The 16457-nt window shown below is 31.3% G+C and overlaps 2 protein-coding genes across 14 annotated transcripts in view; one reads left to right on the forward strand and one right to left on the reverse strand.

Moving 5' to 3' along the window:
* Nucleotides 1-16457, forward strand: part of LOC148628743 (uncharacterized) — a 69019-nt gene that overhangs the window by 35419 nt on the left and 17143 nt on the right. For all 13 annotated transcript variants that reach the window (XM_088593831.1, XM_088593771.1, XM_088593837.1 and 10 more), the window contains one exon: nucleotides 14547-14611. In XM_088593831.1, the coding sequence (XP_088449957.1) occupies nucleotides 14547-14611 (65 nt within the window). The remainder of the gene's footprint in view (nucleotides 1-14546; nucleotides 14612-16457) is intronic.
* LOC148628744 (uncharacterized) lies at nucleotides 9966-12243 on the reverse strand. The gene has a single exon (XM_088593905.1). The coding sequence runs from the start codon at nucleotides 11315-11317 to the stop codon at nucleotides 10001-10003; it is 1317 nt and encodes a 438-aa protein (XP_088450031.1). The 5' UTR covers nucleotides 11318-12243; the 3' UTR covers nucleotides 9966-10000.

A 16457-nucleotide genomic window follows, 5' to 3' on the forward strand; every position in this document is an offset into this window, starting at 1 on the left:
AAACTTTCTTTTATCCATGAATGAGTTCTCAAGTTGAAATGGTTTTACATTATTTTAAATATGTTTTAAATTTTAAATAATTTCACTTTTTGCACTTTGTTATTGAAATGTGTTGTCTGTTTTCTGCAGTGTAAACTTATTATCTGCAAGTCGTCATCAAGGATGTTATTTGTTGTTTTAGAATTGAGATGATTCTGTACGCCGAAAAAAAAAAAAGATTTAAAGAATAAAGCATGTTAGAATGGTAGAATAATTTATGTATGAGGCTTTTGTATATAGCTGAAAAGTATACTAACAGGAATAAATAATTAAAAGTGAACCATTTGTCATACATACCAGTATTTTGGTTAAATGAGCTTGAATAGGTTTACCTTTCCTATTTTGCATTATAAGTATGACATGGCAGTTAATTGGACTAAATTGATTTAATGTTGCTATAATCCAAATCAGTTGCAATTACTGGTATTGTAAAACCTGTCAAACTGACCTGTTCCAAGGAAGAGCATGGTCACATAAGACAGGTGGTCTTTATATAAATGTTAATTTTACACAGAATGCACTAAATAGGGATATTTTAATCTGTCTTTTTAGACAGGTTTTTGGTGAATACAAGTGGTGGTTAAGGCAGGTTTCTCTATACATGTATAATATAAAAAGGTGTATGGAATACATGTACTTGGAATAAATAAGAAAGTTCAAAATTCACTAGTTGAATGTGTGCCTACTTGTTGACCTATTCCTTCACACTTATGAGGCTGACTTGATGGTAGATCTGATCCAAAAGAAGGAATATCGTTAAACAAGATCCTTTAATCTCAGTTTCCGCTTTATAGATGACGTGCTATTGTTAAACAGTCCCAGTTTCCGGGATTTGATACATCTTATCAATGATCTACCCCATAGAACTTGAGATAAAGGATACTACAGACACTGTGAAGTCGGCCTCATATCTTGACCTACACTTAGAGATCGATGGTAATGGAAAACTATTGACCAAACAAACGTGATACCTTTTTATTCTGTATTGTCAACTTTCCTTTCCTCTGTGGCAACATCCCTTCAGCACCTGCTTATGGAGCTTTCATATCACAACTCATACATTATGCCAGAGCTTGCTGTAACCTATGCAGACTTTTTGTATCACGGTAGTGTTCTTACAATTTAGGCTTTTGGAACAGGATTATATTGCTGCAAGATTGAAGTCTTCTCTACAGAAGTTATATGGTCAACGTCATGAACTCATGGATCGTAACAGTGTATCCTTCTGCACCATGAAAACTGATTTGTTCAACATGTCATAGTTTTCCTTTCCTATTTTGCCTACCCTGGACTTTAATTTTTATGAGCAACTCAGCAGATGTTTCTAGAAAAGCAAAGTACACTTACCCCCTAACGGTGCACCTGATCCATGCTCCCAGTTTTTAGTGGATTACAATTTGCTCATTTACTTTTGTTACTTTGTGTTTATTATTTTTGTTATTTTATGTTTTTTTGTTGTGCATGTCTGTTTTCCATATCTGGTCTTTTTCCTTGCTCACATTCTTTTGTTATTTTGGCTAGAATCTTGGTTGACCTAATTATTCCTTCACTGATAATATTTGATTATTTAATATTTTTTTAACAAGTTGAGCATGAGAAACTCCCGTGAGCTGAAAAAAATATTTAATAATCTTTATATCGCTGTTTGCTGAATTGTAAAGTATTAGTTTTCTTGACCTATATATGTAAGTTTTATAGGCGCTGCAAAATTTCCTTTCGGGACTATTTTTCAGCGACATGCTATGTGATATCATGTATGTTGTGCAGCTGTGATACTCATTTAAAAAAAAAAATCGGTCACTTTTAAATTTTGTGGAATAATTTTGGGATTTATTCATTCTAATCGGGTAAGTTACTGTATTAAATCATTTTCCATTGTAGACTAGTAAAAATATTGCCTCAAATTAGCCATTATTTCATACGCAGTAAACAAACAGACAGTTATTTGGGTTGTCAAATATTCCTACGCTGTTAATTGTATGTCACACGGGACATAGACACTAGCAATAATTTTCATTCTCACTTGGCTGGCATGAGATTGAAAATTATTGTATAGCAAGATCTAAAGGATTTTAAACAAAATAGCGATAATAAAGTTTTATTGCAGTTCATGCATATGTGTCATGGGTACCAAGAAAAGATAATTAAGTAAAAGGTGTAAGGGCATTAAGGCTATGAATATGGCCCTCAAATTTCAGCTTTGTTGTAATACATGTAATATAAAAATTATTCAAAACATAGGAAAATAAATAAATATATAAAAAAAAAGAAATGTTTTGTGACTTCAGTTCATTGTAATAATGTCACAATGGTGTCACAATTATACGTCATTTACTGGTAGCAAAAACTACTGAGAATCATAGTTTTTTAGGACATATTTACTTGCAGAAAACTGTGTCCACACCCAAGAAACATCTTTATATTTTCACATGTTAAAATATTTGTAATAATAAATGTTTTAACTAAATGTAGAATTGCTTCTTGGGTGTGAATACAATTTCTTTGCTAGAAATATAAAAGGAAAGTGCCAAATATTGCAAAATGAACAGAATGTCTGAATTTTGGGTGAACTTTGAGCAATTCTTTTGTTCTTTTTAATGCAAGAATTATAAGAAGTACCTATGTTTTCTTGGTTGTTTGGATTCAAGTCTTCAAATGCACAATTTATGCTTTTAACACTCCCAAGATTAATTTTCAGTAGTATTTCAGGCCAATACAAGCCTTTAACACCCCTTCTCCTTTAAATGTATAACAAAATGGTTGAAAAAAACATTGTTTTTTATGAGATATTTGTGTGTAAGAAAATTTTATTATGTGTGGGGATTTCAACAAAAATAAATATTGTTAGTGATTTCATCTTGAAATTTTGAGGCTATATGTGTACAATGGAAATCAGTTGTGACTTACTGAAAGTGGTGTCTGGCGAAAAAAACTTTTGTCTTCCTATTCTCTATATTTTAAAAAAGTTGTTTACCTTTTCTACAACTATGGATAAAAACCTCACTTCAAGATGTCTATTTACCAAAGAAATGATATTCAGTTAAAAGTGATGGAATTTAAAAAGAAATTGTTCAAATGTTGATTTTGAAATGCACTTGAAAACTAGTTGTGGTCTTGATACTTGATTTTTAAAGATATACTCCTAAGAGTTTTATAGTCAAGGCTGGAAGATGTGATGTTGACTTGGCTTATGTAGTTTCACATACATTCCCCCACTCAGCCAGTTTTTTTATAAATTAGAATTGCCTTGTCTCTATATCCGTCATTCTATTCATCTGTCATTTTGTCCTTCTGAGTTTTGTTGTAATTGTCTCAACTCATAAAGTATGGATGGTTTGTGGCTATATTTAGAAGGGAAATATTTTATAAGACATTTTGGTTGCAATCTGCTATCAGCTTCTTTGGACTTTCCAATTTCTCATTTATGTAAACTGTAAAATTTTCTCAGCAGTATTATTTTCTCTATTTCCGTGATAAGATTTCGAAGTTTCCAAGATCCCTAATGCGAAAATTAAACTGTTGGGAATATTTTCTTCAAAGAACATTACAATACAATTTGATGAACAATTGCAAATTTACAACTGCGCAAAAGCAGATTTATAGCTGAAACTGCGAAAAAAAGACGGCATGAAAATTTCTTGGTTTCTAGTGTATGGAACAATTTACATGGTACTGACAAAGTGTGTAACTTCTTGTTTTCTTGCTATACCTAGAAGTTACCTATATTATCATTCTATGACAGTACTTTATTGTTCATTCTTCTCTACTTTAATAATGCTTTTTAGCATTCATTAATAGTTTTATAATCAATATTAAATATGGATGCCTGAGGTAAAAAACAGGAAATTATCATTTTTATAACAGGAACAGTTATATGGAAGATATACTTTGTGATGGAAATTTAATGGTGATGCCTTAGAAATACCTTTTAATTGAGTATTGGAAAAGGTTCAGATTTCAATAAGTTCAGTTTTATTGGTTTTTAAACATCTTCATAAAGATAGATGAAAGATGTAAAAATCGATAAATCTAACTTGATTGCAGTTTTCTTTGTTAATTTTTCCTTACATAGAGATTACATTGTGGGAAACCTCGACATGATTTGTTGTTAGTTGTTACAACACAAAAGCTAATGAATGTAAACATACCATGAGTGATTTAATATCATGTTAGTAAATTTGTGATTTTTAGAGAGAAAAAAAAAACATTATTCTATTGCACACAGCTTATAAGGTTGTTAAGGACAATATTAATTACCGGCTTTAAAATAAAAAGAGATTCTGAAGGTCTTTGCTTTGTAATTTTAAAGAAGATATTTTTGTTTTAATATTTGGTAGCTCTCATATAGGTTGACTTAAGGGTCAATTTGCAATATCTATATATAATATCTCTTAAAAGTCCTAGATTTTAAGATACGTACACATAATTGGAAGTTCTCAATAAATTTGCTATCAATGATATTCTTGGAGAGAAAAAATCAGATTCTAGGAGCAATTTTCTGAAGTTGCAGAATTATTTTGCACATATGCCAATATCCAAGTAGTCTATCAAAGTTCTGGCTATTCAATGGATATCTAAAAAAAGTATTGCATGACAATTCTGTTTTATGTTTGGTTTCCAAGGCAACAAAGTTTAATGTAGATCAAAATCAATGAATTCCATTAGGAGAAAAATATAACTAAAAATATCAGATTACTGAGGTTCTTAAAGTCAAGAATATGCCAGAAAATTTGTAAAATTATTATTGATCATGTAAATTATTGATAACTTAAAGACATTTACCTTGCTTTTTTTTCTGTTAGGAAATTATGGTCATAAAGTATCAGGATTTAACCTGCTTGATTATGTTCTGACATTTCATTTTTAACCATTCTGCTATTCATATTGGATATTTTTGTCATCAATGACTTGTTGAATTATGATGATTTTTGCCATTTTCTCTCAACCTTTACAACCCTGAACAAAATCTGTGTAAATCAGAAACTTTTTGAAGTCTCTCTATATGAAAAAAATGTGTTTTACACCTTGGCAAACAATACACTTTTCTTAACAGGCCAAATTTTAAAGTCCAAAAGGGGTTCAGTACCTGACGGAAGCTTTGATTAGTGATTCATGCATTCTTAATCTTAAATATTTTTTTATCGGAAATTCTTCAGTTACATAATGCTTCTTAGAAACTGTATTCGAAAATAAAAGTGCATATGAATGTTGCCCACTTGAGAATTACCGGTAACTCTTCAAATTTGGTTACATTCTACTACAGAAAAGTACGGGAAAATTTCCCACCAGAATTTTTATATGATAACCAGTCAAAAAATATTTTTTGATATGTAGCAGATCCAAGGAAATGAACACAGAAAGAGCTATTTTCAGGACGTAACAATGTATTTGAACAGTTTAATTGATTATCTTGAGATATGATGAATTACTCCTGCCTGGTTTTTAGGCAGAACCATATTAAATGCTATATGCCAAAATGTGGTAAAAGGGGAGGGTGCCCAGGGCACATCAACATCGTGTTCATCTGTTGGTTCAGTGTGACTAAGATTATCTTTTTCCTCTCTTTTGTCTTGTTTTTTTCAACAACAACAAATTTTTTTTCAAGGCATATTTTAAAGAACTTTGGTACAATACATAACTGTACTTTGTTTAAATAATTTCAACTGAAACTTCACATTATAATAAAGGAACAAAATTTATTAAAGCAATATCTTGAAGAAAATTAAGCATTTGATACAGTCAGATAAAAGAGGAAAAGTGATATTTGATTCTGACACAATAGACATTTAATCTTGGCTTAAATGTTTCTTAGGGCGTGATCAATATTTATTGGGTTTGATATCTGATACTTTATCTCATATTACCATTGTGCTATAGGAAATTGTTACAAGGTAGTCGCGACAGTCATAATGAAAAATTTTGTAGTAAAATTCTTCTGCAGCCACTAAATTGTGGTTGATATTTAGATTGAAACCTACCCTTTACATGGAATTAGGTACAGAGATATCTTATTGAACTTTAAATTGCTATATACTATTTATTTATTTTTTTGGTGATAAATACATGTGTATAAATTTGAGCAAAGAATTCACTATTTATTTGTTGCAATAAATGTGATTGTTACAAAGTTGAAGTAGTTTTGGTTATAGTTCAAACTCCTGAACACAGAATTTTTGGCTTTTTGAAATTTTTGCTTTCCATAAAAAATGTATAATTGTAAAATACATCTTTCCCCAGCATATTCTGATAGGTTTTGAATCAAATGTTGTATCATCTAAAGATGTGAGTGATCACAAGGAAATTATCTCTTCCAAGGAGGATTTTCACTTGCTTTACTTGTGAATAACCATTTTACTTGTATTTTTCTAGCATTTATCATAATTTATCAATATTATCAACATGAATTTCAAAATTCTGTGATTGGCCGATTGATATCAAAGTAGTGACACTTTGGCAAGAGGAAGTCTGAAAGTGAAATTATCGAATTTATTTCACAGTGTGAATTAACGAAATTTATTACCTTTGGAACATTGGATAAACATTGCTATCTATATAATAATATTTTCTATCTTAACACTGAAACATTTATTGCATTGAAGCTACTGGCATGTAAAATATGGTGTAACCATAGATCATCTTGAAAGAACATAGTCTCTTCTCTAGAAAGAAAGAAAATAATAATCATATATGGTGTCAGAGAGAGAAAAATTAGTTTAATCCCTGGTGTTTTTTTTAAACAAAGAGACAATTCATTGCTTTCATTCTAATGGAGGACCATATGTTCTTTCTCCTACCTACCAGTAAAATACAGTCTCTGTATTAATGATTTCTTGATTTCACATTTTGATGATTGATTAGGTCTCATTTTGTAATGAAGAGAAGTTAACCATCACATCAATTTCTTTATTTACTCTCAGGTCTACTTCACACAACCACAAAACATTTTTACTACAGTAACTAATTTTGCTGCATGTCACAAAGATATTGTTTGTTGAGGCATTTCATCGCCTGTTGTAACATGCAAGGATTCTGGATATTAAGGTCTACAAGCCTTTTACAGATTCAGGCAGATTTTGATGAAATTAATTTGCTTCTTAATATTGATCTCAAATTCAGTTCTTGTGTTTTATTGTCTGTTTACAAACTATTCCTAGTTTCCATTGTATTATGTTGTCTGCTACAGTATTGACCAACTCAGACCATAAAATCAAATTCATTTTTAAATAAAATTCAATATCATATATGTATACATACAAAGTGTCATCAAGACGATACCCTGCCATTACGATTTTAATGGCTACTATAATCGTGGGCATGGCAGGCAATTGAATATGTGCTATTACCAAATTTCGCTATGGCCCCAAACGTGTGCTTTTCATGCCATACAGAACATTTGAACAACTTTTTGTGGTGTCATTTGATGTGATACTATGTAGCCATATTTACCTTTTGCTGAATATGAAACACTGTGTGAATTACCCTGATAGTTTAAGTCTTTTTGGATGTTTAAGGATGAGGATTTATTTGTAGTATTTGTGTTTAAGTAAAAGAGGTTTAATTGGTGAATACAGGTTGCTTTTGAAAGATATATTTTCAATGGTTATTGCCTTTGAAAGCTTACTCATGTTATTTCATTCTTGGTTGATAGGTACTTTCCTAACCTATTATTACATAAAATGAAGAAGTATTTGTATTAAAGACCATACACAAACATAAATTAGACTCCATTGACTTTTAAGTACTAGTAATTGTGAATTTCTTGCCTTTATAAACTTAAAAACAAACACCACATGTCACAATTTATACCAAAAAAGAGCTTTTTGGAGCAAGTACTGAATAGATTAAAAAATAAATAAGATGGCTTCCCAAGTGACTGGTCAATTCATGAAGATACATTACATGAATGTCTGCCTGACTCTTAGCAACAGTTGTCCATTATATTGATGCTCATTTAATATTCATTACTTTGCACTTTTATCTCCCTTTGATTTTGGTGTATAATGACTGTGAAATATGTTTGAACATGACTACTTACAGAATGTATATCCAATATAAATTTAAGATAGACTCAAAGTCGTAAAATTTCTTATTTGGTACATCTTGAAGTCATTTTGTATTTACTTTAAGTTTTAGGCCTTAGATAGGCCATGGGAAATCTGAAGAGCACTTAAGCTTCATCTAAATGTAATATGATATATTCTGCTCAAGTTTTTAGATCTGACTTAAATGTGCAAACACCAAACTTCAGGTCTCCTGGCATGACTAAGTCATTTGTGATATAGAAGTTCTCCTTTGTCATCTATGTAATTTTTAGATATTCACACCTGGACATGAAAACTATGTACAAAGAGATATGTAGTAGGTAGTGCGATCTTAATTTGTCAATTCGAACTCCACTCACTGTTATGGTTCGTGAAAAAGTCTTAAATTTGATCTTTGAAAAAAAAATGGGAAACCTCACAACTATGATAGTTTCCTTAGCAACCATAATTTTAAATGATAGGCTTTAAACCACAGTGGTGTCTAACCTTTTGGTTTTTATATCTGCTGCTAGCCCAAATTAGATTTTTTGTCTTTATTGGTTATTTTTTATTTAATCAGATATATATGGTTTTTCTATGATTAAATTTTATTGTTTGAAAATTCATTAGTTCATGAGGTATTGACATCATGCACTTGTGTAGAGCCTCTAAGATTTCAACTGAAGTTTTACTGTTAATTTGGAATTTGAATTCATTATTGACTGGTTAAAGAAAAAAAATGAAAATTGGTACACCACAAACAATGATTCTTTCACCGTAGATTACATAAAACAGAAATGTAAGCAGGGTTTTGAAACGTACATGTACTTCACATAAACTGTATTAATTTTATTACATGTACATGTGCTATTTGATTTGATTTCAGAATTGTTCAGCTGTCATTATTAAAATGTCATTGCCTTATTTGAAACTATTGTGAAAATATTTTGACGGAGTGGTCAAAAAGTGAAACATATCTAGGCAAATATTTAATCTCACTTTTAATCCTTATAAATGTCTGTGAAAAATCTGAGACGGAAATTACATGAAACAATGAGATACATTAGTCTTTGAAATGAATGTAATTTGAAAGCTGAATTTTTTTGGTTATGTGAATTTCTAATAATGAAGAAAAGAAAGCTGGTTTTTTTTGGTTGTGTAAAAACCTTATAATGAAGAAAAGAAAGTTATAAATGAGTAAGACAATTTAATTTATCATCGTAACCAGGTTTCATTAAACCATTGTATCCAGAAAAACAATGTCTGTAAGTAAATATCATAAACCTTTGTGTAGATAGTAAGTTAATTCTCTGTTCAGATCGGCAAATGAATGTTGAATTTTTTACTACCCTAAAGAAATGAACTTTGTGACCTGTGAGATGTTGTTTTTATAGATTGGAAAGTAACATGAGAGACAGGTAGCTTCCTCAATGAGCTGTTAATGTGTAACAAACCAGAATCCATCATAATTAAATATTAATAGGCAAAATATAATCTGTTTATCCTATTAAAAATCTGAATGCATGGAAAGTCAGATTACTTGATCCATATACTACTAAGTTAAGACGATAAAGAGATTACTATATTTAATGCCTTGACCCCAAAATATGTTTTTTTAAGGAAAGTGAGGTTGTCGTCAACTTGTAGAGTAGCCACATGGAAATGTTACGCACAGATTAAAGACTTGAAATTCAAAAGAACCAAACTTTGTTTTATATTGTTGTTGAGTAAAAAGTTATAAAAATCTTTTCCAATGAAATTCCTGAAGGTTACTTTAAATTATGAAATCGGTTGGTTTCTTTAGATGACAGACGGTTAAATATTTCAATTTTGTTCCATGCTTCTGCTCATATTGATCATTCAAATCTGATGAGTTAAAGGCAATGAAATGATTTGAAACATGAGTAAAAGAGTAAAATTTAATCTAATTATAAGCTAAGCTAACTATCTTTAAGTAAGGTTTTAGAAATGGCAGTGAGTTGTCCTGTCTTATCATACTGCAATGCTGTTCTCCCATCCTCGTCCAGATATGTGAAATTTGCACCACTTCGCATAAGAAAAATGGCAGTGTTGAGGTGACTTGTGTCTACCGCTACATGTAAAGGTGTCTGTCTTTTACCATTTATACTATTGATATTAGCTCCCCCTTGAATGAGTAAACCTACAAGTTTATTATTTCCTGAGGATGCGGCATAATGGAGTGGACTTCCACCATGTAAATCTCGTAAATTAATATTTGCACCATACTGAATAAGATCTTTTGTGAGTTGATCTTGATCACCTTCAACAGCAAAATGAAGAGCTGTCTTGTTACTTGTACTGATCATATTCACATTAGCATTATGTTTGAGTAAAAGCGAACATATTTCTGGAGCATTATGACCTGCAGCTATATGAAGAGGTGATTTCTTGAATTTCGTTGTCAAATTTACATCAGCACCATTTTCAATGAGAGCTTTTGCTATTGGAAAGTGATTTTTTGCACATGATAGATGTAATGCAGTTCTTCCCATTCTCTTCTCCTTAAGGTTTATACTCATATTGCTCTTTTTGAGTATTAGTTTAGAAATGTCTGTATATCCTGCAGCTACTGCAAGATGTAATGGAGTCATACCAACCTCATCTTTGCCCCAGACATCTGCTCCATTTTGAATGAGTAATTTGGTCAAATCTGGATGCTGGTAGATAATGGAAAGATGTAATGGGGTTTTTCCAGTTTCATCACTTGAATTAACATCAGCACCCTTATCTAACAAAAGAGTTGCCATTCTAGTATTGTTCTTCAACAGAGAGAAATGAAGTGGAGTTCTTTTTGACTTATCTCTTATATTCACATTTGCTCCTTCATCCAAGAGAAGTTTTGCTGCTCGAATTTTATCACTTTTCACTATTTTATGGAGAATTGTTACTCCAGATCTTGTGTTTAATGTCCGATTCACATCTGCACCATGATCGATGAGAATTTTCGCGCCATATAAGTTGTTATGACAAAGGGCATTATAAAGTGGTGTACCACCTTCTGCATCTCGACAGTCTATATCAATGTTGAAATCGATAAGAATTTTCACGACATTTGGTCGGAATCTTTGAGCCATTGCATGAAGAATTGTAGTTCCTTCATTGTTAATATTTGTACACAAATCATTACAAACATCTTTATTTCTCTGTAAAACTCTAACAACATCCATGGCTTCACCATACAAAACTGCATGCATTAATATATCTGTTTCTTTATCGAGAACCTCATAGTTCGTCATCGTGAACCTTTCTGAAATTGATGGTATCAATGCTCTTGTTTTTAAAGCTTTTACTTTATATGAATTAGTTACTTAACATGTTATTCAAACACAATCAAATATAGTTTAATGTCTTATTTTATACAAAGCAATCCCTTTAAATAATCCAGTGTACTAACAATCACTTTCAAATCCTCTAAAAAATTTCCAATTGACAAATGGTGGTGAGAACTCTCAGTGAGGGATACAAGCAGAATTGTAAATAAATAAAGTAGATGTCACATTCTCAGTAAGTAAACAAGGTATAGTGTTCTCCTGCATAATCAACATCTCTTCGTATTGAGTAGCAATGTTTAATCTCCTTAATTGTACTTTTATAGTTTTCCAATAACGACAGCCAGAATTTATTGCACAGTTTATAAATATTTGTCCATTTAAATACTAAAGCTGAAATAAAATTCCCTTTCAATTCATATTCATCCATATAGGTAAGATTAACTCATTCCGTTAACAGTCAATATGAGTTCATAATATATGTCCATTAGTCTTTTTGGTTTTCCTTTTTTCGTCAATTTCAAATTGTGTTTTGTTATCCAATCCAATCTTCTATTTCTGTCTTGTCCCTTAGTTCTGCATTGAATAGCGACATTCTGTGAATCTGTTTAAAGTTTATTAAATAGAATAATGAGGATTAATTTATTTCTATCGTCATGATAGGTGTAATATATATTATTAAAATCAATAAGTTCTTTTATCATCGAACTGTATGTATATTTATCCCGTAAATAAAGATATTGAATTGAAATTGATTGTGATCTTGAGCATGAATGAAGCCAAGCTTTCCCTAGTTACGGACTTGGACTATCATGTCTTTACCCCTATACCTTGTAGATATTTAAAAGTAATACAATATGTGGAGTCATTATCCGTTTCCCTAACCTTCCATGTGCAAGAGCTATATCTAGTCATATTTGATCTCCCTATCAAGTTAATGACACATATTAGTTATATTAACGCGAGTCGCTTTTTTCAGGTATTTAAATAGTCTTAACTATATCACTTTTTTGACAGATGGATTATATATACATCAGTATATTTTGTTTGTTGTCTGGTGATACATGTAGTGCATTTTGCATTAATTAAAAATTTGATAAATATTCAAGTGTATTGAACATCTTTTGAAAACCTTGTATTAGTTGTAATTAAAATTTCATTTCATGCTTTTGTATTTTGCTAATAGATTTTTGTATCCTCAGATTTCAGTTTATGCGTGGCTGAATTCTATTTATCTTGATATAAATGAAATTCCAAAATGAGATATTATATAAAATATTTATGGTCTTAGTGTCTTTGAACTGTGAAAATACTCCATATTCAACCAATATTTAAAATCATTTTCTAAAAACAAGAACTGAAGCTTCAAAAATCACTTTAAAATGTTTAGAAATTACCTAAATAGTTTTGAACAATTACTGTAAAAGTCATGATCCAAATATCCCCACTAAAATTACACCTGAAATCTGATTTAAAGGATCAGAATGGTTTCTTAAGACCTTGAATAAAATTAAGACCGAAAGCTGTTCAGTACTGAAGTGGTTTTAACTGTTCTTGTTTTCGTATATTTCTTTAAAAAGTACCGCTCAATACTTAGAGCCAGGTGTATTTTGTATACAGTAATATTTGTTGAAATTAAAGCCTTAGAATAAGAAAAAAACCATCTTGCAATTTGTGCAAATATACAACTTTGACATAAAATGAAAAGAAATCATAAGTTTCATTAATTATCTTTATTTTACTTTAGAATGAAATCTTTAGGGCAATTTCTATACTTTTATGCTCCACAGCTAAAAGTTCTGTGATTTTGTAACTTGCTGTGACAGTAGTTTTGCAAATTTGAAAATAAACCATATCCTTGATAGTTAATACTACAAGTTACAAGTTTTGGTTAATCTCCAAGTTGGAGGGTATGTTTGCTTTCAAAGATTTTTCCACCCCTGCCACACTCAGTACTAAACCCCACCTCTTTATGCAAATTAGTACAAGACACCTGGACAACATCATATATTTGTAATGAGTAGTGCTCATGTCTTGTGAATTTTTTCACATACTGTGTAGCAGAATGATCAGTACATAATAAATCAGGATGCTGTAAAGGAATTGTGATATTGCTCATGTTTGGTTTATGACAGTAAAAAACATAACCATTTAAAAATTTACAGTTTCTTAAACTACATTATAAAAGAAATATTTATTTTGTGGCTTTTTTTCTTATTTTACCTGATTCTTTGGTTGTGTGTTACTTAAGTGCACAGAATCCTTACAACTAAGTAAATCACTAAGGATGGGCCATAAAAAATTCTACATTGATTGTTAACTAATATTTATTGGTTTGAATATAAATAAGAAGTGTAAATAAATATTTACTTATAATTTGCTTTATTCAAAAATTTTCCATTCACAAATTATAATTTTGAGGTACCACACCATTTAACTGTGTATCGTATATTGTGGCTTAGTCACGATTTGAACACAAAAAATATGTATCTGAAGTAAAATTATGTTATTAAATTAGAAAATGAATGGAGTTCCTTTTATAAAATATCTTACTGTGAAAGTACTATTGTTCGTGGGTTACCAAATTTCATGGTTTTCGTATGAAGGCCAAACCACAAAATTTGGTTACCAACGGAAAGGAGATTTCTTATGATGTGTATACTGAAAACTTCATAACCCCGAATTGAAGACTCTACAAACTTGTGTTTCTTCCCTTATCCTCGAAAATTGGTATCCACAAATTAAAGTACTTTGACGGTATTGTTGTTGTACATCATAATACAAGTATGTCAATACACATCCTACCTGAGGGGTTATGTCAATGCATGTCCTACCTGAGGGGTTATGTCAATGCACGTCCTACCTGAGGGGTTATGTCAATACATGTCCTACTTGAGGGGTTATGTACGAGCAATCAAGGGAACCAAGATTATTGTAGAAATCAAAAGAATGTAATCCTGGGACAAAGACCTGACAGGGGAAAAAGACACACACAACAAAATACATACAATAAACACAAATAATACTGGTACATACAAAGCAACAAAAGTAAATGAGCAAATTAGACTCCACTAAAAACTGGGAGCATGGACCAGGTGCACTGGTATGGATGTAATGGGATATGAGTTATGATTCCTTCTGGATATGTGGTTTTTTTTTGTAAAATTGATGGGTTTTTTTGTTGTTATTGTTTCAGAAGACCTCCTCAGAACAGCACACTAACCATGCAAGTCATAAACATGGAGATAAGGAGGAAAAAAGGTATTGTCTGAAAAAAAGTATAACTTTTTTGGCTAAGTTGTTAAGTTATAGGATTATAAATCATTGTGGATTCAGGCCCAGAAAGTGTTGATACAGTGATCCTGTCTAAACTAAATCCTGAATAATTTGAAAACTTGTCTAAACCATACACTGTTTTAAATCCCTTTTTTCAAATATATTTCGCCCCGTGCAGGTCCAGGTGTCAAAAGAATAGGCCTGCAGCAGCACTAAGCTTGTCGTAAAAGGTGACTAAATAGTGCTCAGAACCCTAGCCGGGGGCTAGGGTGCTCTGCCCACAGAGCAACTGGGTTGTGTGCCCCAGGTGGTGGAATGGGGTACCCCTGGCGTGTTACATGCTGGGGTTGTCAGGCTATAATATAGAAAACCTGACCGCAAACCATAGTGGTCCACCGTGTTGGGAAAGAGGCCACGTTACTCGCACGTTAAAGAACCCTACTGTGGTATTCTCCCAGAGTAGGAACCATAGGGCTCCACCACAGGATGCTAAATTGCCCGACCTTACCCATCTCTCTCTTTTTCTTATGGCAATCAAACTTTGTCGACCCTATTATCCGTGTGTCCCATCCCATTTTTCATTTCATCATCACTTCATGTTCATTTTATCATCCATTTCATGTTCATCATCTGAATATAGCTGAAATATTGCTGCTTGGAAGTTAAACCCCAACAATCAATCAATCAATCAAATATATTTCAGACCTTGATAACAAGAAAACCTGTCTAAACTGAACCAATTTTATAATTCTACAGGGTTTTGCTTTAGACAGGTTTCATTGTATTTTAAGGATCCAAATATATTTTATTGATTTTCAATATTTGTTGAACTCAACCCTACTACATTTATTGTCTTTCTTTATTTTTCTAATTAATTGTAACCTTTTTTTGATAGAATTTTCAGTAGTATTGGCAGCCAGGCCCTTGTTAAAAGATTCGAACAATACTTAACAAACACATTATTTTTAACAACAATTTTAGTGACAAATTCAATGCCATGTTAGCTGAATGATGTTTTGAACAACTGGGCCCTTATGTTTAAAATATATGTACTATTTTTGATTGACTAAGTACATGTATCAAGTTTAAAAATAGAACCACTGAGGTTAACCAATGTTGGTGGATTAATCTATTTATTTGAATTACTAATAAATTGTAAAGTTTCTGTTAAAATATTGGTGGTTAGGTTAAATTCAAAATACTTTGTACCAGCTTCAGTTTGCTAAAAAAATTGATTACCACAAATAAAAGTACTTCATACAAAGAAAATAGCACCATTCTGTGTAAGAATCAGGCAGTGGGTGGTACATCATAATTCTCAATTTGGTCTTATTTTTTCATGTGCCACACCTTATGCACATTATGCCTGATTCTTAGGCAGAGGAGTACTTAAAACTCTAATTGAAAAAAAGAGATATGTACATTCATTTCTCTAATATCCTTCATTAATTTTGAAATATTTTCAATTTATTTTTTTCTAAGTTGGTGTAGGTGTCTACCTGCTGTGCAAAGTTATTTTTAAATTGTCTTTTCTTTTGATGTGTAAATTATCTCAATAAAACTTGGTTGAATTATAAAGATATTGCCATTTATTATAAAGGCCTAGATATAGGAAAACTAGTGCAGTAAACTTATATGATAAAAATAGATAATAAATGTTCATAATATGTTCACTTCCTTTGCTAGATAATAGGATGTCTTGAATAATTTCTATACCCCCTGTTTTGTGGTAGGTACATAGAGATGATGGTGTCTGTCTGTCCATCCACAACTTTTTTGTTACAGTTTTTTTTTCTGTAACTGCTCATCACAGCCTCTTAATATTTTGACA

This window comes from Perna viridis, chromosome 1 (genome assembly GCF_037379345.1).
Source record: "Perna viridis isolate PV_CMFRI_1.1 ecotype Kerala chromosome 1, ASM3737934v1, whole genome shotgun sequence".
NCBI classification, from domain to species: domain Eukaryota; kingdom Metazoa; phylum Mollusca; class Bivalvia; order Mytilida; family Mytilidae; genus Perna; species Perna viridis.

Coding starts and splice junctions, on each gene's coding strand:
- LOC148628744 (XM_088593905.1), bottom strand. CDS start 11,317: ATGACGAACTATGAGGTTCTCGATAAAGAAACAGATATATTAATGCAT.